This window comes from Xiphophorus couchianus, chromosome 3 (genome assembly GCF_001444195.1).
Source record: "Xiphophorus couchianus chromosome 3, X_couchianus-1.0, whole genome shotgun sequence".
In the NCBI taxonomy this organism is placed as follows: domain Eukaryota; kingdom Metazoa; phylum Chordata; class Actinopteri; order Cyprinodontiformes; family Poeciliidae; genus Xiphophorus; species Xiphophorus couchianus.
The window spans coordinates 13,097,883-13,122,144 of record NC_040230.1 but is presented as its reverse complement, the minus strand read 5'-3'; the positions used below and the strand labels follow the sequence as shown (position 1 = coordinate 13,122,144).

General features: G+C 36.9%; 3 protein-coding genes across 6 annotated transcripts; 1 reads left to right on the top strand and 2 right to left on the bottom strand.

Annotated features, from left to right (window-relative positions):
• Positions 1-1,644: 1,644 nt before the first annotated feature.
• trpv6 (transient receptor potential cation channel, subfamily V, member 6) lies at positions 1,645-10,807 on the top strand. Its single transcript, XM_028012956.1, has 17 exons — positions 1,645-1,976; positions 2,116-2,263; positions 2,365-2,462; positions 2,545-2,667; positions 4,099-4,239; positions 4,394-4,492; positions 4,662-4,837; positions 4,907-5,053; positions 5,528-5,607; positions 5,700-5,835; positions 6,929-7,015; positions 7,105-7,181; positions 7,276-7,441; positions 7,574-7,640; positions 7,720-7,988; positions 8,079-8,185; positions 9,999-10,807. The coding sequence occupies exons 2-17, from the start codon at positions 2,133-2,135 to the stop codon at positions 10,240-10,242; spliced, it is 2,148 nt and encodes a 715-aa protein (XP_027868757.1). The 5' UTR covers positions 1,645-1,976; positions 2,116-2,132; the 3' UTR covers positions 10,243-10,807.
• Positions 10,503-21,825, bottom strand: LOC114141984 (natural killer cells antigen CD94-like). 3 transcript variants are annotated; one of them, XM_028012959.1, is made up of 7 exons: positions 21,532-21,825; positions 13,539-13,645; positions 13,360-13,464; positions 13,013-13,129; positions 12,309-12,460; positions 12,109-12,206; positions 10,503-10,898 (listed from the first exon to the last, which is right to left on the bottom strand). In XM_028012959.1, the coding sequence occupies exons 2-7, from the start codon at positions 13,627-13,629 to the stop codon at positions 10,772-10,774; spliced, it is 690 nt and encodes a 229-aa protein (XP_027868760.1). In that variant the 5' UTR covers positions 13,630-13,645; positions 21,532-21,825; the 3' UTR covers positions 10,503-10,771. The 3 variants fall into 3 exon arrangements, with proteins under 3 accessions (XP_027868760.1, XP_027868758.1, XP_027868759.1); XM_028012957.1 differs by lacking the exons at positions 13,539-13,645; positions 21,532-21,825 and adding exons at positions 15,754-15,846; positions 15,957-16,223; XM_028012958.1 differs by lacking the exon at positions 21,532-21,825 and having other exon boundaries at positions 13,539-13,733.
• LOC114141985 (early activation antigen CD69-like) lies at positions 18,292-23,977 on the bottom strand. Of its 2 annotated transcripts, XM_028012961.1 has the most exons (7): positions 23,740-23,977; positions 23,533-23,625; positions 21,247-21,351; positions 20,908-21,018; positions 19,966-20,117; positions 19,756-19,853; positions 18,292-19,146 (listed from the first exon to the last, which is right to left on the bottom strand). In XM_028012961.1, the coding sequence occupies exons 1-7, from the start codon at positions 23,825-23,827 to the stop codon at positions 19,020-19,022; spliced, it is 774 nt and encodes a 257-aa protein (XP_027868762.1). In that variant the 5' UTR covers positions 23,828-23,977; the 3' UTR covers positions 18,292-19,019. The 2 variants fall into 2 exon arrangements, with proteins under 2 accessions (XP_027868762.1, XP_027868763.1); XM_028012962.1 differs by lacking the exons at positions 23,533-23,625; positions 23,740-23,977 and adding an exon at positions 21,428-21,595.
• Positions 23,978-24,262: the final 285 nt, after the last annotated feature.

The window sequence follows — 24,262 nt, the reverse complement described above, 5'->3', positions numbered from 1 at the left end:
TAAGTGATACAGGAAAATACTCTTACACTACAACCTGGGTGACCAGATTGATGTATAATTCTGCTGAATCAGTAGTTTATATGTGATGTAGCAGTTTTGGAATAAAACCTGTTAAATAAAAGCTCGATTTCTTTATGCAAATGAAACTTTTTGTTTTGTTTTTATGCTCTGTGAGGAAAGTGACAAGGTCTTATTGGAGATGACGTTGCCTTCCTCTAAATGATCATTATGGTCTTTGAACTGCAGCAATTACCGTTTTTGTGATCGTTCCTGTTGACACATGAATGGTGCCCAACATGTTAAATCACTGTGAATGAAGCCATTTGCAAAGTGTTTGCTAGAGCAAGCTGCAACACGCAGAAAAATCACGTCGTCTTCTTCTTTTCTCCAGCAATTTCTCCAACTGTTAGAGCTATTGAAAAAGATCCTGTAGCTTGGACCAGCATGGCTTGATGCGAGGTTTAGATTACAATCCTGCATTCGAGCAATTTCCATACCGGTTTTCCTAACCGTTCACCCGAAGCGATGACCTTTATGTAAGGACAGTCATGAAGCAGCAGAATTTTTATAGCGGCCATGCAGGTTTTGTTGGTAACTGAGAGGAATGCAGATCGGCCTGGTTATGTCCTCTATAAAGTCCACACTCTCCTTTTTGAGATGTAAAAAAAGAAGACCATGATAAATAATTCTGACCCTGGCTCAAATTTTATCTTTCGAATCATTCCTGCACAATTTTAAATCAGACTTAGACTCAGACTTTCTATGATGCTGAAATATGAAATCCCTTTTCACGTTTAGGTTTCAAACAAAAACCTCAAAGTTTTGGATGAAAGCCAGCTCATATTTGGTCATAATTTAATTTCCCCTGGTAAAAACAAACCGTAAAACTGCTGCATCCCCAGAAAAGCAGCCCCAGTGCATGAAACTGGATGTCTGGATTTATTCCTTATATTTGACATAAGGAACAGTGTTTGTTTGGTGAGGCTCAATGTTGATTCTTTATCAAATGTACTCGTTGGATAATTACCCAAACGTTTAAGATTAGTTTTATCAGATTACAACAGAATCACAAACAAAATTTTTGCCAGATCTGGATGATTTCCTCCTGTAGAGCCTCTTGGCAGCTTCCCTGATGAGTGTCAGTCTTGTCAGTAATTTTGAAGAGTTTTATTGATTTGTCTGACATTTTACCCAACTTAACTCAGTGTCTCATGCATCTTTATCCTGACTGATACCTTTAAAAAATGACCTTTGTAATTTCTCTGTAAATGGCTTTAGCTGAAGGATGCAAATGAGGCAAAGTAAAGAGTATTCAGTTAAGACAACTGAATTGTTATTATTCAAGGTTAATCCAATTCAGTATACTTCATGGGAAGCGTGAATGACTGACTGCTGAAAGGAATACTTTTTTGATGATGCTCAAAAAAATGTTGGTTTTAGGGTGTGCAAACTTCTGTAACGAAATTATGGCATGCTTTTTAATTCGTTTTAATCTTACTGAAGCAAAATTATGTCATATGTGTGGAAAAGGTTTACATTTTTGCTTCACAAAAAACATCTTGACAGAAATGTGCACACTTTAGAGCCCTGGGAATGTTAGGGATTGGAACCAGCATCCCTTCACTCTCATAGTAAGTGAACTTTACTGATAATTTCAAATCATCATGATGAAGGTGTTCAAAGTCAACAAGTGGACCGAAGCTTCAAACACAACTTTCTCTGTGGTATTTCTGTAACCAGCAGGTAAAGTCTACCTGCTCATTACCACCTCACTGTCCCTGCCTCACCTGTCCGCTCTCCGCCCATTCATTCCCAGTCCCACCACATGTCTCCTCCTCTTCCATGCTGGGGTCATATATAATTGCAAAGCCACTGGGATTTCTACTCAGGGACATTTTCAAGGTGCTGAGCCCAAATTTAAAGGGTTATGACTGAGGAGTTGTAAAAGAAGAGAAGCAGCACTTTTCTCTGTGACGGTAAGATGGCCTTTCACTTTCAAATTCCTAAAGAAATTGTTTCTGCTTTTAAAATTATTCACATTCCTTGCAAATATAGACCTAAATCGGGTTATGTTGACCTGTAAATAACTAAAACCCTTGTATATCCCTTTTACAGGTGAACATCAGGACTCAATGTCTCCGTCTCTGGCTAGATCTGCTCCCAGCGAGCTCAACCACTGGTGGACCCAGCTGAGGTTTCGCCTTCAGAACAAAAAAGGATGGAGCGAAATGCTGGATGAAACATTTCTCTACTACACAAAAAAGTACTATCATACCTGAAGCCTCTGCAACTGCTTTTTTTTTTTTTTTCTTGGCCAGAATGCATTAAAAGTTTACATTTTGTGGCTTTCGTATTGTTTTGCAGCATAAATGACATTCCTCTCTTCTACGCGGCTAAAAACAACAGTGTTGGTTGCATAAAGAAGCTACTGAGCTGTTCTTCCACCAACATATTTGAGAGAGGTAGGAATAACACTAATAAAAATGAAACCTTTTTGTAGTGCATTATCATTTCGGTAACATTAAAATAATTCTTGTCACTCAGGATCCCTCGGAGAGACGGCTCTTCACGTTGCTGTGATGAACGATAACCTGGACGCTGCCGTGGCTCTGATGGACGGAGCTCCTGACCTCATCAATGAGCCCATGACCTCTGAGCTTTTTCAAGGTTCAAGAGTGTTAACACGCCTAAACTTAAACAGATGCACATTATTAAAATGTCAAAATCTCACTGTTAAAGAAGATAAACGCAACTAGATGTGCAATACATAGAGGAAAAAAGCAAATGAACAGCAGGCAGAATCTAAGATTTAAAAAAAGACGATTCTGATTCGAAGTAACAAACATGTGAAACTAGATTTCATCAAATCTTTAGACAAAGCAAAATTTGCTGATCTAATTGAACAATAAATCATCCAGATCTTAGTCATTTTAGTTCAAAGCTTCACTTTACCTCAGGTGTCCCACTGCTGTTGTCCCACTGTTGGTTCTGAGATTTCTAACATGCTTTAGCGCACCAAAACTTTCTGACTTCTTAGAAATAATTTGATTTGCTCGCAGTGTTGGGAATTAGCTGCTTATGTCAAAAGATAGTTTCAGGGATGAAATGAGCAGTTTGATTGTTAACGTGTTCTTGTTATTTTTATTAATTGTCTGGGGAAATGCTTACTGAGACATTTCCAGTTGCACAACTTTAAAATGCCTAAAATCTCCTCATTGGTTTCTGTATGCCTGCCTTGAGCAAAATCATCACTGTTTCTCAGTATTTACACAAAACATTAGAAGAAAAAAATTCCTGATCTATCTGTCATCTTAATACCTATAACATTTAATTAAATTACTAATTTGAATTTAAGCTAACATAAGCAGAATTTCATAAACTGCTTATTGATCAGGAAATGATACTTTTGTGTTTTTTCTGTTCTTTACAGTATAACTAAAATACTGTAAAATACTTCTCAGGTTATTTGCTTGCAGCTAGCCTGCAGTCAGCTGCTTAACAGAGATGTCACTTAATGCTTTTTATCATCAGTGGTGGGCAGGTTAGTGCTGGGCAACCTGGGAAAACTTTGATTGCTCCAGTACTTTCTCTGCCATCTCAATAAAATGACTTTAAACAGTGGAGACGGTACGATCAAATATTTTAGGGGTTCTGAAACTGTAACTTTGGTAAATAAACTGAGAATGGGAAGTTGACCAGGCTTCTCTCTTCAACAGTGGACCATTATGACCTTTCTGAGTAAACTTTTTTTCTTTATTTAGAGACTTCATTTGAAAATACAATTTGGTCCAAATTCTTTTCAAATCAATTCGATTTATTGAAATCCAATCAAATCATTTAGTCAGACTCAAATCCAATTAGACGGAGCTCAATATAATCCAGTTTTTAATGCGGTTCTGTTGAATTCAGTTGATTATTTACTGCCAGTTAAAAAAAATATATGTTGAAGTTAATAATCATTAATTCTGGGAATTAATCTCTTTCTTTTAAAATTAAAGTGACGCTAGATAAATAAATCTTTATAAACTAACATGTTGCCTTTTTTTAAGACTTACAAATTTAAAAAAATTGCCGTAACGTTGTTTACCTGTGCCTCAGGTGCCACTCCTCTCCACATTGCTGTAGTGAACCAGAACCTCAACCTGGTTCGTCATCTGATCAGCCGTGGAGGAGACGCCATCAACCCGCGAGTCACTGGTCTGTATTTCAAGAAAAGGATGGGAGGACATTTGTACTTCGGTAAGTCAGCACAATCTCGCAGTAACAACATACCAAGGATATTGATTTGTTTCTGGTATTTTTTGGTATTTTTGTAAAATAAACTTCTGTGTTGTTTTGCAATGTGATAAAAATAATGTGGTGTAATTTTTATGCATGTGTATTTGCTCTACAGGTGAGCACACCTTGTCTTTTGCTGCTTGTACCGGTAATGAGGACATCATCACCATGCTGATCGATGCTGGGGCCAGCACCAGGATCCAAGACTATCTAGGTTTGAAATCCCAATTCAAGAATTGGAAATTTAATTTTTATATATAATTCGATTGACTAACATAAAAACATGACATGTGGTTCCAACTATAACAAGCAATTTATAAATAAACTCTGTTAATATGTCTTTATTTTATTTACCTTTTATTTACATGCATCTCATCTTCTAGGAAACACACTGCTTCACATTTTAGTCCTGCAGCCCAATAAGACCACAGCGTGCCAAGCCATTGACCTGATATTAACCCGTGATGCGGAGCTGGACCAGCCGGTGCCTCTTGACATGGTGCCCAACAACAGAGGCCTCACACCTTTCAAGCTGGCTGCCAAGGAGGGAAACATCGTGGTGAGTGTAGAGCACAGGAGGAAAAGAAAGCTGGGGCAGATTATTTCACTAATCCAGCTTTTCTCTCAGGTGTTTCAGCACCTGGTTAATAAAAGGCGTGTCGTCCAGTGGAGCCTTGGCCCCTTGAGCTCCCACCTGTACGACCTGACTGAAATCGACTCGTGGGCTGACAACATGTCGGTGCTGGAAGTCATAGTGGGCAGCCAGAAGAGAGAGGTAGAGATCACATAGGAGTTAAGATTTAATATTTGATTTGATTTATTGATTCATTTGGCACCATATAGAAAAAAAAAAAAAAGCATGTCATACTCTTTAATGGGTAATATATGTACATACATATATGGACAAATATATACAATAAAGATGCATACAGTACAGACAACACATCGTCTAGGTTATCCTGTTAATGTTTTATATATTACTACTGTACAGTAGTTAAGACAAACAAAAAATGCATGTAGCTTGAAAAGAATTGGGAAGAAAACAAATGTATTTACTCCCACTCTGTATCCACACAGAAACCGTGTGGTTGCCACTGTAATTTGAGATTTGGTCATTTGTGTTATGAATAAAATTATATTTACCAATTCGAAATATTAGCAGATATTTAAAATTAGTACATATATTTTAGTATTTTAGTAAGTATGAAGATTATGGGGGAAAAATAATATTTTGTTTGTTTTTTTAAAGGCCAGGGGGATTCTGGAGGTGACTCCTGTGAGGCAGCTGGTCAGCATGAAGTGGAATCTGTATGGGAAACATTATCTCAGGTAGTTTCATCTGTGTGTGGAGTAAAAAAATAAAATGTAGATGGATACATTGTGTTTTTAACTGTGTTTTTTCTCCACCTCTTCTACGTCAGATTGCTTCTGGCCCTGTATCTCCTGTACATAGTGACCTTCACCGTGTGCTGTATGTGCCGCCCTCTAAAGGACGCTGACAGGAACTACACCGACACCGACATGGACAAAACCATCAGGGTTCAGAAGACCTTCAATGTGTGTTGCACTCATGAATTTATAGCGTAAAATTGAAGTTGTAGGTTTACCACATACAATTAAAACTGTTTTTGAACATAAACAAATCTCAACAGTGCATTTAAATAATGTTCAAAGCTTACTTGAGTAGATTTAACTTCATCATATAATTTGTAATAAAAAGGTAAATAATACATTTTGATTGCATTTATCAGAGATTTCTTTTTAGAAGCATACATTTTACATTCAGACTCAATTTGACAATTAAAATCTGAAGATACAATATGACATATTATTTAGTTTAATTATTATTAAGTTTCTTATACAAAATAATTTCCTATTTAACTACCTCTGCTTTAAGTTTAATGAATTTAAAGGGATTTCACATCAAACATTCATCTAATCAGATTTTATATGCAGTAATTTCTTTATACTTTGAACACAGTGTTTATACTTCTTTAAAAACCATCACTGGTGAATAAATAAAATTTTTATTTCAATTGCATAATCTGGATCCTATCATTTAATAAGATCACATTTATTCTTTAGAGAAAACAAAATACCACAACAAAAGTAATAATTTCGTTTAAAAAAGCAGTAGGGCCACAACTCTTTAAAAAAAAATTACATAAAGGAAATATGAAGATGTTTTATTTTTAAGTTTATAGTTCTGAGGATATAATTTCACATTATGAGAATTAAATATTTCTTGAGTCATAATCATCCAGATTAACAGACGTAAACCCATTTAATACATAACTATGGGTCTAAAGAATTTATGCCATATAGTTTTAATTTAGGAAATTATTCACTGGTATTAGTTAGCTGTTTAATGATATTCCCATTTATTGTGATACACATGTGTTCCTCTGAACACATGTGTTTGCTTTCCTGTTCCTCTGAAGAACTATAAACAAACTAATGCCCTGAGAAACTGACCAAGATGTTCATGACCTGGTGTGAAGGCATGTTTCCTATAATGTTCCCTTTTTTAATTAACTCATCTTCAAACTATTCAGTCGACTAAGTTTAGAGGGGTTTTTTATTCCACCGCATGCATGTAAACATCAAACTGAGCTCTGATGCTTGTTGTATTTTTCTGTTCCTGCTTCAGGAGAGTTATGTGACTTATGGGGACAGTCTGCGGCTGGCTGGAGAGGTCATCAGCGTCCTGGGAGCTATACTCATCCTGGTGCTGGAGGTCAGCACATGACTCATGTCCTATCTTTAAGCTTTTATGAAGCAGCTGTGTGTGCTAAAACATCCTCCTCCGTGTCATTTTACCAACAGATCCCTGATATACTGAGAGTCGGAGCAAAGCGTTACTTCGGCCAGACGGCATTGGGAGGACCCTTCCATGTCATACTGTAAGTAGAAACATTTTTACTGCAGGGACACAAGAGCAAAATTTGCAGACACGTTGTTTGATGCTTCTGCTGTTATCTGTAATGTTTTATGCAGAATAAGCTACGCGGCCTTGGTGGTGCTGCTGTGTGTTTTCAGAGCATGTGAGGTGCACAGGGAAAGGGAAGTGATGGCGCTGTGTCTGGTTCTTGGCTGGTGCAACGTCATGTTCTTCGCTCGCGGGTTTGAAATGCTCGGCCCGTACGTCATCATGATACAGAAGGTGAGAAGGAATGTCAAAGCTACGCGGTTGTTTTGCAGTACACAACATAGTACAGTTATTAATGCTACAATACAATGTGGCAATGTGATTTATTTGGGGTTTTTTAAAATATTTTTCTTTCATTCCTCCTAGGTTATATTTGGAGACCTGACAAAGTTTATGTGGCTGAGTGCCATTGTCCTCGTCGGTTTTTCCACCGGTAAGTATTTATTCTTGGTGTTTTTACATTTTTTTAAATTGTTTTTCTCATTCACTTGTTTGTCTAATCTTCCCCTTAGCTCTTTGGACGGTATACATGACCCAAGTCCCAGGTTCTATCCCTGCATACACGTCCTTCCCCATCACACTCTTCTCCCTGTTTGAACTCAGCGTGGGTCTGATCGACCTGCCTGTGGATCACACCTTCACAACACCCCCCATCGTCCACGTGCTGCACTTCTGCTTCTCTGTGTTCTGCTACACCCTGCTGATCAACCTGCTGATCGCCATGATGAGTGACACACACTGGAGGGTGGCCCAAGAGAGAGACGAGCTCTGGAGGACTCAGGTAGCTGTTGTGCGCGCTCACGTCATCACCCTGTCAGCGTGGATTCAACACTGCTGTGTCATGCTTACAGCTGGGATATTTGTTGTTCAGGTTGTAGCCACAACTCTGATGCTGGAGAGGAGGCTTCCTCGTTGTCTGTGGCCTCGACTTGGCGTGTGTGGGCTCAGTTACGGCCTTAAAGAGCGCTGGTATCTCAGGTAAGAGAATGTGGCTCAGATCTCAAAGAGAAATTGTGCAGATAAATAGTGTATGATAACAAGAGCTGGAAAAGACAATTACTAAAAGCAAACTCTTCAAATCAGATCTTAAATCAGCTCAAAATTTTTAAAAAAGTATCATTTTAAAGCTCTAAGAAAATCACTGTTGCTACAAGCCATTTAACATTCAGATGGACAAAACAATTCCTGACAAAAATCTGTTAGAAGCTGCAAAAGACTTAAAAATGAGCTGGCGCTTTACCCACCAGCAGGTTAATGATCCTGAACAAACATCCAGAACTCCAAGAAATGGTGGACATTAAAGTGTCCAACAACCCAAGGGTCAGTAACGAAACCTAAAAATTGCAGTTGACAGACACTTAACGTTCACTTTGAGTTTGAGATGCTCTTTAAAGACAAATAGAAAAAAAATCTGCCTCTAGTTGTTCAAAACTGGCAGAGAATTGCCTCAGAAGACTTGTAATTGTTATTGCAGAGGGTTTTGTAAAGATGGACTGAATGTACCTGAAAATAAATTCAATCCACAATTTTCAGATCCATATTTTGTAAAAATCCTCAAAAGCATGCAGCATTTTCTATCCTCCTCATGATTGTGTAGCTTGTTTTGGTTTGTCCTTTAAAACCCAAGTGAAATATTGATGTTGGCTTAGGATAAAAAGTGAAAAAAAATCTGGAGGGCATGGAAACTATTACATCACAATAAATTGTGATTAAAAAAAGAAGAAAAGTGCAAAAGGAGGGAATTGATTGATCATGAATGTGTGAGCTCCTTGTCCTCAGTAAGTGCTGGATTCTAGTCAAACCAGTGGAAATCATTCAATATGAAAGCTTGTTGTGTGTCTTATTATGTTTAACATTTCTAATTATGTTTTTTACATATTTATCATCACGTTTTTTGTTCATTGCTTTGGACTTCGATGGGAAACGTCACTGGACTATTTGTAGAAGAAACAATTCAGTATTTCAGGAACTGAAGACAGAATTTTGCACATAAGACTTTGCTGTTTTGTTTTTTGTTTTTTTAACAAGCCACTCCTGAACCACATTCTTTGGTAGATAAGACAACCTTCCTGTAGAATGAAAATAATCTTAGAGACAAAATGCTTTATGCTTGACTTTATCGTGGTCCTAAAGTACTTTAACTTACAAAGTCTCCTACTGCAGTTTAAAGTAAGGTTTAATTTAAAAAGTTACTAAAAATGTTTTTTTACACGTTATTTTTAATTGCTCTATTCTGCTTTATTTTTCATGTTAGAAAATTAATTTCAGTAGAACTAGCACAGAAAGGATCTCTGAGTAATCAGTAAAAAGTGGAAGGAACCTTCAAGGCTGGTGCTCCCCCTGGTGGTGGCTAAACTATATAGCAACTTAACAGTAAAGCACAAATAAAAGCGGAGAGTCCAACATTTTGTTAGCAGAAACAGTCTTATAGATGTTTCTGTTCACATAAAACCAAGCTGCTATAGGAAGGTAATTAATCCAACCATTCAGTTCATTCATTCCAAACTTATCCTGGTTATCAAACAATGGAGTCAAGATCATTTCTTCACATTAATATTATTCAAACTAGTCAAAATATTTAATATCCAAGGGAATCAAATAGATTACCATAAAATCATAAACATACAAACTATCAAAAGGGATGAAAATGATCAGCACCATGTTTACTTTTTAACTTTACTTGGCTGAAGTGAAAGGTGACCTCCAGTCCAGAGTGTATTTTGAGTTTGAACGTTGTTCATGTTCCATAAAAGTTTTCCGACTATGATTTACTGAAGCTCCTCTTCTGCAGGGTTGAAGACAGGAACGACCCCATGATGCAAAAGATGCGACGCTACGTCAAGGTCTTCTCTAGTCTGAATGAAATGGAGGGCAGTGAAAAGTCAGACTCAACAAAGGACGTCCCGGTGCGCGAACGCCAAAACACAGGCAAGAGGAAGGCACAGGCGGGGTGGGAGATGATTCGACACAGCGCTTTAGGTTTGGAGATGGAGCAGGAGGAGCCAATGGACATCCAGGACATCAGATACGTATAAAATGAAACTCTACCTGATCATAATCTAAACTTTTTGAAGCAACGACACGTCACTGACTTGAAGATGTATCTGTATTTTTCTTTGTAGTGAACTGTGCAGTTATTTTTGCAGTATTATGCTATAGTGAAGTATGTTATTTTTATAGCAATATATATTTTAAAAATGTATGTAACAGAAATATATCCAGAGCGAACATAATATTGAAACATTCCACTTGACAGAAAGATGAATGCACACTTTTATATGAAAATAAAGTGTTATTAAAACAAATTTACTGGTCTTTATTTGAGTCAACATGAAATGTATCATCATAAACATCACAGGTTCCTGACTAAAGTTGATGAAAGCTAAACTACTAAGGCACAAATCATATTACAGCAGTAAGAATAACTCAATGGCATACATTGAATTCAGACCACAAATTTAATATTTACGTCATCTAAGAAGCTTGGATATGATTAGAGAGTGGTGTGAGAACAAGCTGTTGGTTGTGTTGCTATGGAGACGATTGTTGATGAGACAGTTTCCATCAGAACTGCAGCTGACAGATGAAGTAGGTGGTGGATTGACAGGAAGCTCTGTCCCAGTTCTTCTCAACTGGGCCGTCACTGTTCAGATAGGCACAGTCTCCATTGTGTACAGCTTCAGTCCAATAGCTGCAAACAGAACAATTAATGTTAACGACCAAACTGAATATCCAGGATATTAAGTTCTTAGGAAAGTGAAATATTGTCTGGTGTTGTAGCTCTTTCTGAGAAAGACAAAAACCACCTGAGGTTAGCTGTGTCCTAAATGCGATGAAGCTGATTTTAGCTGTTTCTTTATCTTGCCATGTCGAAAACAAAATTTGCCTCCGTTCTAAAGTGGAGAAATTAACTGCATTTGTTTTTTTTATTTAGTCTCGCCCACATCTTTGATAAATGTATCACAAATGCAGAGTGTGTGTTTATGTTAATGTCAACTTTATGAAGCACTTAGCAACAAAGAAGCTGCACCAAGTCCTGCAGAGCAAAACAAAATAATTAATTGGAGTTAAAAAGGAAAAACACATGGGATTCATGAATGAAGTAACGAGTTTAAAAAGATTTAAAACATGCAAAAATAGTGTAAGTTAAGATGTCAAGCTCTATTTAATTCAAAAGTAAAAAATCAGAGGTAGGTCTTTATGAGCACCTTAAATGTCTTGAGATTGTGAGACGCTCTTATGTGCATCGGTACATTATTTCACAATTTTGGGGCTGCAGCAGTGAAGACATGATCATCTTTACTTTTCTGATTAAACCTCACAGTATCTAAGAGCCACTGGTTTGACCTTAGTATTGTTGTGGAGGTTTGGCTCTGGAAGATTCTCTAAATATAATGGAGCATGACCATGAAGACCCTCTAAAATCAGGACCAAAATGTTATAAATCAATTCAGCTTGTTGAGTGAAAGCAGAACATGAGTTATACAGTATGTTATAGTTTTTGAGGTTTTGTTAACAGAACAGGAGCAGCATTTTTTCATTTCGAAGGAATGGTGTAAAATTCACATTCAGATACTTTGTCAGGACAGAGATGATCTGCTGTGATACTGTGGGATTTTTTTTCTTTTTTCTCATTTTTCCCAACCTGATGATTAAATGACAGGTTGGTTTCTGTATACACAGCCCATGAGTGCCCCCACCTGGTCAAATATTTGAACTGAATTAATCAGTATCTGATTCAAAATTGTCTTATTTCAGGCAAAACAAAGCAGAAAAATGAGGAGAAATTATTTAATACAATTATAAAACTGATCAATATTTAGCTGTCAGTTGTTTCATAAATCATCGTAATCATCATTGTAAGTTTCTTGCAATGTCTTGCATTATTTCTCTACATTCACCTCTGCTGGAGTTCATTGTTGTTGACCCAGTTCCATGTAGAGTCTTCATGTCTCAGTCCAATCCAGTACTTCAGATTCCCTTTCCTTGTGAGGAAATTCTAGAGAAAAAGGAGATAAAGATTCGCACAAAATGAGCTGTCCAAATAATTATAAAGTAACAAACTGCTATAAATGATAATAACCAGTGTCACAGTGCAAACCTGAACAGTCTGACTGGAAACAATAGCCAGAGATCCTCCTCCTGAGCTGCAGTTCTTCTGACTCTCGGACCAGGTCAGTCTGGTGGTGGAGAGGAAAAAACAGGATGTGCCAAAGGTGAGCCAGCCGCTAGCGCACTGCCGGCAGGGAAGCTCTAAAAAATGAGACAGATCAGGTGAAAACTCTTCCTTGTAGATTGGATTAATTGGAGCCACATTTAAATTTCCCTGTGAGAGACTTATTATAGAAAATAAGTGTTCAGAGTGGGTTCAAAATGACCCAAAATTACAAATTGACCCACAGCAGATGGTTCCTACAACCTTGTAAATTACAGAAGTGAAACATAGTTTACGAGTGAAATTACCAACACCATAAAAGATCTTAACAACTTTGCTCCCACAGTTGAATAACAACTTTAAATGACTTTAACATGTTGTCTTTCTGCTGTGAGTTGTTTTCGAGGTTTGATACTTTGTTTTGTTCTTATTTGTCAGCACAATTTGCTGTCATGGTCAGATAGAGAAAATGAGACAAAAAGCCAAACACCTGCAGAAAGATTGGATAACTTCTGATCAAGACCACTTTAGACAAAAGGTCTGGTAAAGCAAAACTATCTTGAAAAATACGATAAAAGATAAAGAATCACATGTTTTTCTTCATTTGTTAAAGGTTTATTTTGTCAGTATTTTGTCAAATTTACACTTACTCTTGAATGTCATCTTTGGGAAGCGGTGCTGGCAGATCTCCAGGCTGCATGATGGAGAAGGACTTTGTTGGTCATTAAATCTGTCATTTCCTTGGCAGAGTGTGGATTCAGTTTGGACTAGAAAACAGAGGACAGGGCAAGAACAGCACCCTCAGGCTGCAGCTCTGCAGCTAGCAATGTACTGCATGGGAGATCTGTTATTATAATGAAAGCTGGATCAAAGAATAAGATATTGCTTCCTAAAGCATGCTGGGTTTTCACTGTCTGCTATAATAACCTACTTTAAATCTGACATCTAAAGTAGCTGTGTGATTTAGTTGCACTAATGCATGGAGGCACGTACTCACGTTTCACACCGAGAACGACAACAACTACGAGAAGAATGAGGCAGATTATTGCGAGGATAAAACACAACAGACGGTACAGTCCTGTTTTTCCTTCATCCTGTTTGCCTGAAGAGGAAAACCAAATGTCAGTGAGCACTACAAAGACCACCATCAGAGTGGAAAAAACACTTCATCCCTACCTTTCTTTCCCTCCAGCTCCACAGACAATTTTGCTTCATCTGGTTTCTCTTTTTTATCCTCAACATAGCTGCGAAAAAATTTGATGTACATGGAGAAAGCTGTCCTACTGTGTGCCAGGCAGGGTGCTTATTCTTTTGTGTTCTAACTCAAATGCGCCTGGGGTAGAGTTTAAAGAGTCTCCCTCCCACCGCAGCACCATGACAACACACAGGAATTTCTAAATTATTCATGTAGCACAGAGCTTGTCCTTGAATGCCCCCAAGCTTTAATCTCTTTCTCTTGTAGAAACAGAGTCACAACAGAGACTTTGTACTCCAAAACAAGAGATATAATTTCATTGCAAGCCATATTAGATCCGTGTTTGGGTCACACTTATCATAACGAGCGAATGCTGGTGATTTCAGTGCAGAAAACGTAATTAGAACAAGGTCGTGTTCAAAATCATCAGTAGGAAAATAGCTCAAGAAGCTTTATTACACTATGAAAACTCTTAGAATATTGAGAACACACCAGGTTCTCGCAAAAGTCCCAATAGAAATGATTAAAACACCTTCCTTATTTACTTTACTGTGTTGTAGTGGTATAAAATTTGATACACTTGTAGAACCTCTTGACACCTATCCAAAACTTTCCTTTCCCCATGCCTTGCAACTAACAGGTGCTTATAGCCTCTGCTTTTGATCAAATTCTGTAGATTATTTGACCAGTTGTCTTGAAATTTGGTGAGTTTGCTCATAAGGCATGGGGGACCTAAAGAGTTCAAAATCACACTTTTTATCCATGTCTAAGAGGCATGGCCAGACTTCAAAATTTGAACAAGAAAATGAAATTACTACAGCTCTTATGAGAAAGGTCACAGAGAAAACAAAACCTTCTGTGATTCATCCACATTTGGGCCCCAAGAAAAATCAACGATGAAAAGTTGCCGACACCTAAAGCCCAACTCCTGAGAACAGGGAGAATAATGTTTTATTTCAGAAGGTCTGTATCTAAATTGTACGCTGAACAGTAACATTGCAGAGAGGCATATTTTTGATATATCGCCATCTGCATAGAATTATGTGTTATCTAAATGGTAGTTTGAAAAAAAACAAACGACTATTCAATTTAGAAAACCCAGAAGAAACGTAAACTGACATGTCTACTAAATTTAGTTCCGTAAATCTGTGGATAAAAATTTAACATCTGAATTACAGATTGATTAAATACTATTCAAAATTAATAGCATTTTCTTAAAATGCATGTAGCATCTCTGGTATTTAACCAGATACAAATTTATGCTCTTTATTGAGTATTTATTTTATATATTTACATGGGGAAATGGTTATAAAATGAGGAAGAAAGATTGCTTTCTTCCTCTATATGTAAATGAGTTGTTTGCTGAACAAAAAACTTCACACACTTCAAGTGTGACGTTTTTCACAAGTGTGCAGACCCACAGTTGTTACTGCTGCACTTTCCAAAAACAAAAACCATTTCAAATCTTTTTGAATGCTAAAGCCCCCACCACTAAGTGACTGGTAACCTGTTCATTTCTATGACATACTAGAGTGATCTCTTTTAAATGTAGCTTTTTTTCAATTTTAGTACTAAACATTATTCATTTTGTGAATGTTCATTTCTGATGTATTTATAACACAGCAACACTATTTTAATGCTGAGATGCAAATATGTTGGTTCGGTTTCATTAGACGTGCAGAAACATGCATAAGTAAAACTACCCCTTTTTTACAGCAGTGTGAGACTACATAACATTCAAATGAACGATTTGTGTGTTCCAGCCGAAGCTAACTAATTTCTAAAATTATTGCTTTAATTGAAAATTTGATCAATACTAATTAATATTTTGCTCACCATGAGTTATCACCTCCAGTGTCAGCTCATCTGCTCCTTTTTGGACTCTCTGCTTCTCCATGACTGTGTCTAGCCTGATTCAATCACTTTCCCAAACCTGATATTTTTTATTATTTAAATTGTGAACAATGCTAGAAAATATTACATGCAAAAATGCTAAAGAAAAAAATCTATAAAAGAAGATGCACCTTTTAATGCATCACAAAATTATCTTATCCAGACTAAGTAACATAACATGTAACATTTTACAATTTAGACGTATAGTTAATTCAGACTGAGACATTTTCCTCATTTGTTCTGTCCATTAGTCTTTGCTGTACATCCAAAAGAAAATACTCCGTATCTGATTTGCAGACATACCATCTCCTGGTTTGACTGCTGGAGGAAAGGCTTCTACATAGACATCCTCTGACGGACTTTGCAGGCTTTCGTAACGAACTGGTTCTGCTTCCTCTAAAGACAAAAATACAAACACATCTGGAGCTCACTTTCAAATTTACACACAATTAATTTAAACACCTGAGCACTATCTCCTGTGCTAATCCACTAAATATCTTCCTCACCTTGAGTTATCACCTCCAGCTTCGGCTCACCTGCTCCCTCCTCTTCATTGCTTTGTGGGCTCTCTGTGGGGATCTCCTGCATCTCCATGGCTGCCTTTTGGTTTAATTCCCTAAATTCTTATTCACCCAGAGAGTTTAAGGTCTCTAACAATGAAGGTTATGTAACTTTTTCAATGTTTAAACACAAATGAAGAATGATGCTGAGTAGCAAATATGTACAGGTCAAATTGGTTATAAAGAAAAAGAACAGCTCCTTATGTCCAGTCAACGTTTGACTCATTTCAAAGAAGACTCATCACTTCCCCTTAGACATTTCTTTTTCTTTTATTTAATTCCGCCCTTCCCCTAAACCACATGTATAAAATGGACAAATAGCTTTTGGGGTTTGAACTTACCTCACCTTTTAGCTCACTTGTAAGCAGTGCAATGTGTGATAATAATCTAGGTTTTTTATTCAGAGGAAAGACTTGCAGTAGAGAAACCTTTTAAAATGCTATAAAATCATTTACCTCCTTGGGTTTTATTTTTAATTTTTACCACATAAAAAACTCAAGTTCCGGGAGATATTTTGTTATACATAATGAAGAACTGTGAAATGGAAGGCATTGTTTTTGAAATGTATTGCAATTAAATATCTGCAAAGTATTATGTGTGTCTGTTCAGCTCTTTTCTGTCCAATACCTTGAAGTAAATGTATTTTTTTTTTTATAACATGCAAAGCAATATAAAGAAAACTGCAAATCAAGAACCCATCTGACAATATGACATCATGACATAGAGTAAAAAATCTTTAAAAGAAATATGGTATGTCCTTCTCATTAGGAGCAAAGTTATTAACATATCTTAACATATTAAGATGATCTAAAAGGCAATGCATATCAGCTGCTCCAGATGCACATCACAACAATCAATGCAATATAAATAATTAGTTTTGTTTAATAAAATATCAATCCTGCAACAATTAGTGGCACCCCTTAAACATTTATATACAATAAATGAAAGGAAGCACTGCTTTTTCAATTTAAACTTTACATTGATCTGGTCTAATATTCTCAACATTGAATTTTTGGTTCTCATTAGCCATAATCATCCAGATTAACAGAAATAAACCCATTAAATGCATCAATTCATGTAATAAATGTATGGTATGTAACGGTTCCATTTTAAATTAAAATTTTATTTATTGGTATTACTTAATCGTTCAATGAATTTATTGTGATGCACATGTATTAGTTTTGTTCTTCCTCTAAATATTTATAGACAAGTTAATTCCTTAGGAAGCTGACTCAGAATATGTTGATGAAGTTATATGAAGCCATCATTTGCTATAATTTTCCCTTTTTTTCATTTGCTTATCTTCAAATTATTCACTGTTTTCAGTGGGGGTTTTCCGCTACTTGCATGTAAACAAACTGAGCACTCACTGTATTTTCTTTTCCATCACTGATGCAAAAGCAAAAAATATATATATTTTTCTGCTGTTGTTTGTAATGTTTTGCCCAGAATACACGATGGGTCCTTGGTGCTGCTACTGTGTGTGTTCAGAGCTTGCGAGATGCTAGAAGGAAGTTGAGTTGATGGCGCCATGTCTGGTTTTGGCCGGTGCAATGTCATGTTCTTCGCTTGCAGAAACCAAAACCCTCAGCTATTTGTGGTGTCTGACATTTATAAGAAGTCAAGTTTAAGAGTCGGGCCTTGATGAGAAACCCTACATGTGGCAACAAACAAACACCCTGAACACACCATCCCAAGACTGAAACATGGTAGTGGCAGCATCGTCCTGTGGGAACATGGTGGAGATGTATTGAAGTTGAAGGTGGATTGAGCAAATCTACTCACAAGTGTCGTTTTGACTTTTTTCTTTCATTTCCTCCTCGATTATATTTGGAGACCCGACAAAGTTTATGTGGCTGAGTTTCATTGTTCTCATTGGTTTTTTCCACCTGTAAGTATTTATTCTTTGCATCTTGACAGGTTATTAAAAGATTGTCTTCTTTTCACTTATTGGTTTCCTCTTTAGCCCTTTGGACGGTCTACATGACCAGGTCCCATTCCTGCATTGCAGGGCCTGCTTACATCTTGTATAATAAGAGGTCAGACTTGCCTATGCATAACAACTGGTAAAGAAATTTAAGTTAGTCATTTAGAACAAATTTACATAGTTGGGGAACCAGTAACGTGGTATAAACCAGCCCCTTGTTCTACACTTCACTTCATCCAACTTATTGCACATGAACATACAGAACCAGGGTTAGATACCATGTCATCTACTGAACTTTGTGTCATGTTGTAGGTTGGTTGATGAAGGACACAAATGCCGGGAGGCAGAGGCAGCTTGTTGGTGAAGAATATTTTAATAAAAAAATTATGAAAAATAATTATTAAAAACACTGGGAGCCAGAGCCAAAACACAAGCAGGAATCCAAATGGAGGAACCAGCAAGGAGTGTGAGCAGGAGAAAGGTTTAAATAGTATGATGGTGAATGCAGGAACAAAAGACCTGCGCTGATTAGCTAACGGGTTGATATGAGACTGGAGAGACCAGGAAATTAATCTAACTAAATATCACAAAGAATAAAACTAAGAGCAAACTAAGAGTTTGCAAAACTGATCAGATGAAAATAACTGAACTAACAGAAGAAACAAGTATGGATAAAGGAAAATAAGAAATCAATACAGGAAAACAACAGAAGCAAAGAGTGCAAATAATACAGAATCTAATATTTTGTTGGAAAATAAGTTTTCCTAGGCTTCTACAGGAGCAGATCAAGCTTTATTCAGTTTCACTGTAATATGTTCAAGATTAACGATTTCATGAAGGCTTCACAGCAGTCTGTATTTTTTTTATTTTTTTTCTAGAGGTAAACCCAGCAAATACAATTTTTAAAAGCTAAACCACTGAAGAACTACCCATATATTACACAATGCAGTAGTAACATTGAATTCAGTCCACAAATTTAACATATTTTTTATCTAAGAAGCGTGGATATGATTGGAGTGTGGCGTGAGAACGAGCTGTTGGTTGTGTTGCTATGGAGACGATTGTTGATGAGACAGTTTCCATCAGAACTGAAGCTGACAGATGAAGTAGGTGGTGGATTGACAGGAAGCTCTGTCCCAGTTCTTCTCAACTGGGCCGTCACTGTTCAGATAGGCACAGTCTCCGTTGTGTACAGCTTCAGTCCAATAGCTGCAAACATAAAAACAATTAATGTTAACGATTCAAGAAAAGGTAAAAAATACAAAGATTATTTTTAGTAATCTCTTTTGTTGCTCTTTTTACAGAGATTAAAAATAAAATCCAAAGTTGAGTTGAGTTTTTTTTCTATGGCGTTAAAGCTTATGTTTACTGTTTATTTATGTTGCAATTTTTATAAAAAAATTATAAAAATAAAGACATTTTCTGCTCTTTGTGAACAAAAAAAATCAAGTCCTGCCCTCTATTAGCAGAGAAGTGTGTGTGTTGGGATGAATGGTGCAAAAATTACATTGAGATACTTTGTCAGAGTGGAGATTATTACTTTTGCCGTTGTCTCTTTTTTTAAAATGTTTTTTTTAACCTTAATAATTAACTGATCAGTTGGTACTGAAAATAAATTTCTCTATAAACAGTGAATGCGTGGCCCCACCTGGTCACATAAATATGAGCTAAATTGATTAATATCTGACTCCTAATATCAGCCATAGTAAAAACAGAAATCAACAAAAAGTGAGCAGAAATAACATAATAAAATTAAAATAATATTTAGTGATCGGTTGTTTAATAAATCATCTGAGTTGGTTATTTCTCAAGAATCACCTCTGCTGCAGCTTACTGCTGTTGACCCAGTTCCATGTGGAGTCTTCATGTTTCAGCCCAATCCAATATTTCAGTTCCCCTTTCTTTGTCAGGAAGTTCTAGAGGAAAACGAGTAACAAGTGCTCAGATTTGCACAAAATGCACTGTGCAAAAATAATTATAACGTAACAAACTGCTAACAGTAATAATGACCATCGTCACAAAGCAAACCTGAACATTCTGGCTGGAAACAATAGCCAGAGATCCTCCTCCTGAGCTGCAGTTCTTCTGACTCTCGGACCAGGTCAGTCTGGTGGTGGACAGGAAAAAACAGGATTTGCCAAAGGTGAGCCAGCCGCTAGCGCACTGCCGGCAGGGAAGCTCTAAAAAATGAGACAGATGAGTTCAAGCAAAAAACATGAAAAAGAAAACTGTTTACTAAGACAAATGTGTAAATAGTAGGTATATAGGTTTGAAAATGTATTTGTGATTACATGATGTAAATTGGCACATATGATATTTATCATATTTATTGATGTTATTAATATACTTTTAATTTGTGGTATGTGTAGGTGTCGTCCAAAATATTGGAGTTGTTTGACATTTCTTAAACTCTTAAAGTTTTGATCACAGTTTGGGTCAGCTCACTCTATTGAAATGTGACAGATTATAATTCTTGATCAAGACAAAATAACTCTGAGCATACGCTTAGCAGACAGGATGAACTGGAGACAAATAACAAGAGACTGCAAGAAGATTACAGAAAATTACTTTAAGTCAGATTGTCAAAACAGGTTTGAAATGACCATAGCTACAAAATGTCGCATGTCCCACAAGACTGCAAACTACAAAACATAGTGAAACAACTAGTGCGCAAACAAAAAAGATCTTCAACAGCTTTGTTCCCAAATTACCAGTTAAATAAAAACTTTAAATGACATCTGAATATTGTTCATCTGCTAAGGATAATGTTCAAGGTTTGAAACTTTGTCACACTTGTCTCCTTTTCTTATTTGTCAAGGACATGCTTTGAACTTCTGAACAAGACCTCTTTAGATAAAGGTAAGGCAATATATATCAATATATCAAATAAAATAACTGGCAAAGTATCAGATGTTTTTATTTGTTTATAGAAGGTTTTATTTATTCAGTATTTAGCATCTTTACACTTACTGTTGAACTGACTCTTTGGGAAGCGGCTCTGACAGTCCTCAAAGCTGCATGTTGGATTTTGTTGGTCCCCGAATCTGCTGTTCCCTGAGCAGACTGTGGATCCAGTCTGGACTACAAAACAGAGGACAGTGGGAGGAGTTATGAGGGCAAGAACAGCACCATCAGGCTGCAGCTCTGCAGCTAACAGCAGTCTGCTACAATCTGTTGTTACAAAACACTGGATCATCCTAAAGCATGTTAGGTTATCACTGTCTGCATAAATATAATGCCCTACATTACATCTAAGTCATCCTGAGGTGTGTGATTTAGTTGCACTAATGCATGGAGGCACGTACTCACGTTTCACACCGAGAACGACAACAACTACGAGAAGAATGAGGCAGATTATTGTGAGGATAAAACACAACAGACGGTACAGTCCTGTTTTTCCTTCATCCTGTTTGCCTGAAGAGGAAAACCAAATGTCAGTGAGCACTACAAAGACCACCATCAGAGTGGAAAAAAACACTTCACCCATTACCTTCCTCTCCCTCCAGCTCCACGGACAATTCTGCCTCATCTGGTTTCTCTTTTTTATCCTCAACATAGCTGCGAAAAAATTTGATGTACATGGAGAAAACTGTCCTACTAAATATCAGGCACCTTGTTTAGTCTTTTCTGCTCTGGTTTCCTGCTCTGCTGACGCAAGCGTGCCCTCTGCTGAAGTTTAAAGAGACCCCCTCCCACTGCAGCACCATGACAACTCCCAGTAATTCCTTAATTATTCACATTGCACAGAGCTTGTCCTTGAATGCCCCCAAGCTTTAATCTTTATGTGTCTTCCTCTTTAAGAATGAGAATGTGCTTGTGTGTGTAAGAGAGACAGACAGTGAGAAAGTACAAAACCCAAACATGTCTCAACAAAGACGTTCTTCTCCAAAACAAGAGATAGGATTTCATTACAGGTCATATTAGATCTGTGTTCGGGTCACACTTATCATAATGAGTATATATCAGTGACTTCTGGGAAGGAAAGTGATAAGAACAAGTTTGTGTTCAAAGTTTTGTATGCAGAAATTTTAAAACAGCGCAGGATGCTTTTGTTTTAGTTCTCCATTGCTTATTATGCCACCTGCAGCCAAAAGCACTGGCTCACCCATCCAAATCCCTGAATACAGGCATTTCAATCACTTCCAAGGCCACTGGTGTATTAAACCCAGCACTTAGGTGTGCAGATTGCTTCTACAAAGAGTTGTGACAGAATGGGTCACTCTCTGGAGCTCAGTGTATTCCAATGTGGTGCCATGATAAAATGCCACTTGTGGAATAAGTCCAGTCCTGAAATTTCCTCATCACTTCCACTGCATTATTACCACAAAGAGTCAACTGTTAGTAGTATTATAACAACACACAATAACAGTAACTCAGCTAGGAAGAGGTGGGGAATGGGTTCAGAGATACATTGACTCTGATCTTCTAAAGGTTTGTGCACAAAATCAGGTGCAAACTTGATAAAATGTGCAAAGCTGATCCAGAAACAATACGCATAAAGGATTGCGTCAGCAAAATGTGGACAGTAAATTAACGAGTTGTCTTCATGAATATGCAAAACAAATGCTGATCATCGGAAACTGCAAGGTATTGGGAGGAGGATATTAAAATGTACTGACTTACCGCCTTATTTATTAAACCAGAACCAGATTGCGGGTGCTGCTTTTGTGTCTATATTTAGTACGTATAAAAAGCAGGTGTAAACGGCAGGCAAAAATCACTAACTGTACCAAGGAGGCAGCATAGTTGCAATGACAGAAGGCCTTATGGTGTTTATTTATTTTGTTATTTTTATTCGTATACTTGATTACAAAGGTAAATGGTAAGTCTTAAGAACATAACTATTATGCAACTTTTAATGTCTTAAGTGAAATCTGAAGTCATCAAATGTGAAGTCTGGGGAATTTCCTTTCTTCCTCATTTTGACAGCATTTATGCAAAGGTGTTACTCATCAGACTAAACCAAATACCTTACATTTAAAGTGCAAAGAATCCAAGTTGTCACTAATACTGCTGATTTTGCAAAAAAAAAAAAAAAAAAAAATGCAATACCCTAGTCTTCAAGAAAACTTCCTTTTTAGCTTCTGACTGCCCACCAAGTAATTTTTGACACACTAAACAGATCTCTGATTAATCTAGATTCTTAAAAATAAAGTAATTTGATTATTATGAGAATTTTTATAATTTTTTGTGGTGCTTAGAGCACATTAGCATTGATTTAAGGCAAAGATGCAAATCTAACAGTTCAGTTTCATTAGACAAATACAACATGTGGATAAATAAAATGGCTTTATGCAGCAGTGTGAAACCACACGCTAGACACGAATGAACAAATTGTGGAGGACTACCTGGGGCTAGTATTACATTCTACAATGTATATTATTAAATAACATATATACATATATATATTAAATAACAAAAAGTTAAAGTGTTAAAGAAAATGCACCTATTGATGCATCACAAAGGGTGATCTAGACTGAATAACATGCTGAAACATGAGGAGTTGCGTTGCTTCGGTGGACATTTAGCTCAAAGGATAAACTCATTTGTCCTGTTAGTCAGTTTTATCTGTGCATTTTTTATATAAATGCATACCTGTTCTTGATTTGACTGTCGGATGAAAGGCTTCTACATAGACATTCTCCGATGGACTTTGCAGTTCTTCGTAATGGTCTGGTTCTGCTTCCTCTAAAGACAAAAATACAGACAAATCTGGAGCTTGTGCAAATTCTTGCCATACAATTAATGTAAACACTGGAGCACAAAAATGCTCTCAAAGTAATGAATTCATCCCTTGCTCACCTTGAGTTATCACCTTCAGCATCGGCTCACCTGCTCCCTCCTCTCTGCTGCTTTTTGGGCTCTCTCTGGGGATCTCCTGCATCTCCATGGCTGCCTCAGGTCTGATCCCCTAACTTTCGATTTACTCAGAACATCTATGGTCAGTTCACAATGAAGGTTATGTAACTTTCTCAGGATGCAGAAACAAACAGCTGACACCAAGTTGCGAATATCTAGATGTCAAAATCAGTATAAAGAGAAAGAAAGAAATAGTTCCTTATGTCCAGTCAATGTGTGACTCATTTGAGTGAAGCCCCATCACTTCCCCTTCAAAGATTTCTTTCTTTTTATTTATTTTTTATTGCGCCCTTCCCCTAAATCACATGTACAAAAAGTGACAAATAGCTTTGGGGTTTGAACTTGCCTCATCTCTAAGGTCCTTTGAAACCAGTGTAACCTCAAGTGTCACTCAAAGAGTAGACTGTAAAATGTCTACTATTTTATAAATCACTGAACAGCTTAGCACCAAAATACATTAAAGACC